The sequence below is a fragment of the Chrysochloris asiatica genome, unplaced genomic scaffold (assembly GCF_000296735.1).
Source record: "Chrysochloris asiatica unplaced genomic scaffold, ChrAsi1.0 scaffold00078, whole genome shotgun sequence".
Taxonomy (NCBI): domain Eukaryota; kingdom Metazoa; phylum Chordata; class Mammalia; order Afrosoricida; family Chrysochloridae; genus Chrysochloris; species Chrysochloris asiatica.
The window spans coordinates 6,863,814-6,866,740 of NW_006408596.1; the positions used below are offsets into that span (position 1 = coordinate 6,863,814).

Sequence of the window (2,927 nt, forward strand, 5' to 3'; positions counted from 1 at the left end):
AAAGGAAAGCTGAATGGGGAGACTACTTACTAAGATCCTGAAGAAGAGAATTGACAAATGACTCCCAAGTCCCAGTCATGGAACTAATTCTGTTGATTCAAAGGTACAGGGTCATGTCTCATTTGGCCTTAATACTGTTTTCAGAGCTGTTATGCCACTCCCTTTTGGTGCTATAGGAACATCAGTTCAAACCCACAGCTGCTCCTTGGAAACCCTATACAGGGTGGCTATGAGTCAGAACCTACTCAAAGGCACTTAACAACACCAACATTCAACTCCCTATATTACTAAGTAGTACTTGGGGTCTTAAATATTTGCAAGTGCCAGAGGAAGTAGGAAACCCAGGAATAAAGAAGTAAGACTGGAAGTAGGTCTAATTGCTTCCATAAGAACAGAAAAACTCCACGGTGCCTGGCCACCATTTCCCAACATCTTGATGAAATAATCAAAAAATGAATCCTGATCAAAAGAGGGAAACATGTGTAACAGAATTTCAAAAGTTTCAAAAATCCATAATTACTGGACCCCAAATCCATTGCTTTGAAAAAAAACTTCAAACCAGGAAGCAAAAATATTCTCTGAAGTCATCTTTAAAGAAGTTTAGCTAAATTAGTAAATAAGGTTTGCATTCAGCATTGTGCTCTTTTAAGAAATATCTAGGACAGACCAAATTGTCCACAGTTACCTCTAAAGCATAGATGAGTATTTTAAGGACTACTGAGCCCAAGGAGCCTTGGTGGCATGGTGGATTAAGTACTGAGTTGCTAACTGCATGATGGGCAGTTCTGCTTCCATAAAATTTCGTCTGGAAAACCTTACAGAGCAGTCCTTCTCTGTCGTTTATGAGTCTAAACTGAGTAGGTGGAAAAGTTCTGGACTCTAACTTAATGGTGGGGAAACACCTGGGTAGACATAACGGGATGGTGACACAACATTAAGAAAGTACAACCAGTTATTGAATTTTACATGCAGAAATTGTTGAATGGGCATATGTTCAGCATATGTGTATTTTCACAAAATCGTCACCCCAAAAGCCTGTTTGTGCAGAGTAAATGAGAAACGAAATGACATGTGCCTGGGACCCAAGGTTTTGGAAATAATGAATTTGGACGAGGGCATTTGGAATGCAAAATGAACGGGCATTCACAAGAGTCGCCAAGGGCGTACCTTGGACCTGATGCGGAGATGCGGGTAGGCGACGAACTCGGATCTCTCGGGCTCTCCGTGGTGCGACTTCAGGTAGGCGTTCAGCATGCTCACTCCCACCCCGGGGAGGGCGACGAAGAAGGTGAGGGCCTTCCACATGCGAGCTGCGGGGAGAAGAGCCCGCTCAGACTGGACGTGGGGCCTGCCAGGCCGTCCCTCCCCAAGGTCACAGTCCCGCCCCGCCGCGCCCCAGGGACGCATAGGCCCACCCCGCCGCTCCTACGTCCAGTACCTGAGCCCTCTTCGCCGTGAGCGCTGCTTGCCATCAGCCGCCCCAGCTGGGGCCGGGACCGAATCAGCAACCCAGAAACCCTAGACCCAGCCGCCGCCATTTTCGACTTCGACCGCCGCAGTGCAGCCAACGGAAACGGAAAGGTGGGGGCGGGTTCAAATCCTAAAGGGCGTTTCTACTGGGCGGTGCCTTCTCATTCTGCAGGCACCGGAACCCTGGCGCTTGCGCACTCTCATCCAGGCCCACTAAAAGCCTGTCAGAATTCTGGGAACCTTGGTGGTAAAAGGAGCATGCGCTTTGAGTCTCTCATCAGGAGTCGCCTATCCTTTTGTGAGCTTGCGTTTGCAGTGCCCTCTACTTTCTATTCCCATTTAATCGCCAAACACTGCCATGGCGACTCATAGCGACCCTACGCTATTGTTAAATGCTATCGAGTCAGTTACGACCCGTAGCGATCCTGCATAGGGTTTCCGAGGAACAGCTGGTGAGCTTGAACCACCGACCTTGCGGTTCAACCCGACTTTGCAGTCCAGCGCATTAAGCTGCAGCGCCACATTTGGACTGCAGATTCGGTTTGAACCTCAAGGTCGGTGGTTCAAGCTCACCAGCCGCTCCTTGGAAACCGTGTCCGGGTTGCTATGGGTGGGAACCAATTCGACTGCACTTAACAAAAACCAATAGCACCACACCAGGAATCTGTAGCCATCCTATAGAATAAAGTAGAATTGCTCCTGACAGTTTTTGAAGCTGTAAATCTTTACAGCCTCATCTGTCTCCCGCAAAGCGACTAGTGGGTTTGAACCGCTGACCTTGCTTAGTAGCCCTATGCTTAAGCCACCGTGCCGCCAGGGCTTCACCATTTGTTATTGTTAAGCGCCATGTTGTTGCTTCCGACTCAGGACTCAGCGAGCCTATGCACAATTGAATGAAACACTGCCCAGTTCTGTGCCGTCTTCAAAATTGTTAGCTTAAGCCCATTGCTGCTGCCACTAAGCCAATCCATCTCATTGGAGGTCTTCCTCTTTTGTGCTAAAGCTCCACTTTTCCAAGCGTGATGTCCTTCTCCAGGGGCGAGTCCCTCCTGATAACATCCAAAGAACGAAAGACAAAGTCTCGCCATCCTGGCTTCTAAGAAACATCTGGCTATATTTTCCCCCAACACAGATTTGTTTGTTCTTTGGCAGTTTACAGTACTTTTAATATTCTTCTCCAACACTATAACTTAAATGCATCATCTTTTCTAAGGTCTTCCTGATTCACTGCCCAGTTTTTACATGCATACTTGTTGTTGTTGTTGTTGTAGGTGCCATCGATTTGGTACCAACCCATAGGGACCTTATGCACAGCAGAACGAAACACTGCCTGATCCTGGGCCAAGTTCACTACTGTTGCCAAGCAGTATACTAATGGTTCTTTTGGCAGACCATGGCACTTTCAATATTCTCCTCTAACACCATAACTAAAAAGCATCAATTCTTCTACGGTTTTC

The 2,927-nt window shown here is 47.4% G+C and overlaps 1 protein-coding gene across 1 annotated transcript in view; it reads right to left on the reverse strand.

The window, feature by feature from the left end:
• The window catches only part of LOC102819264 (cytochrome c oxidase subunit 6A1, mitochondrial-like), a 5,133-nt gene extending 3,595 nt beyond the window's left edge, over positions 1–1,538 (reverse strand). Inside the window, exons 1-2 of the mRNA XM_006865445.1 lie at positions 1,439–1,538; positions 1,168–1,310 (exon numbers count right to left, since the gene is read on the reverse strand). Of these exons, the coding sequence (XP_006865507.1) occupies positions 1,168–1,310; positions 1,439–1,538 (243 nt within the window). The remainder of the gene's footprint in view (positions 1–1,167; positions 1,311–1,438) is intronic.
• Positions 1,539–2,927: the final 1,389 nt, after the last annotated feature.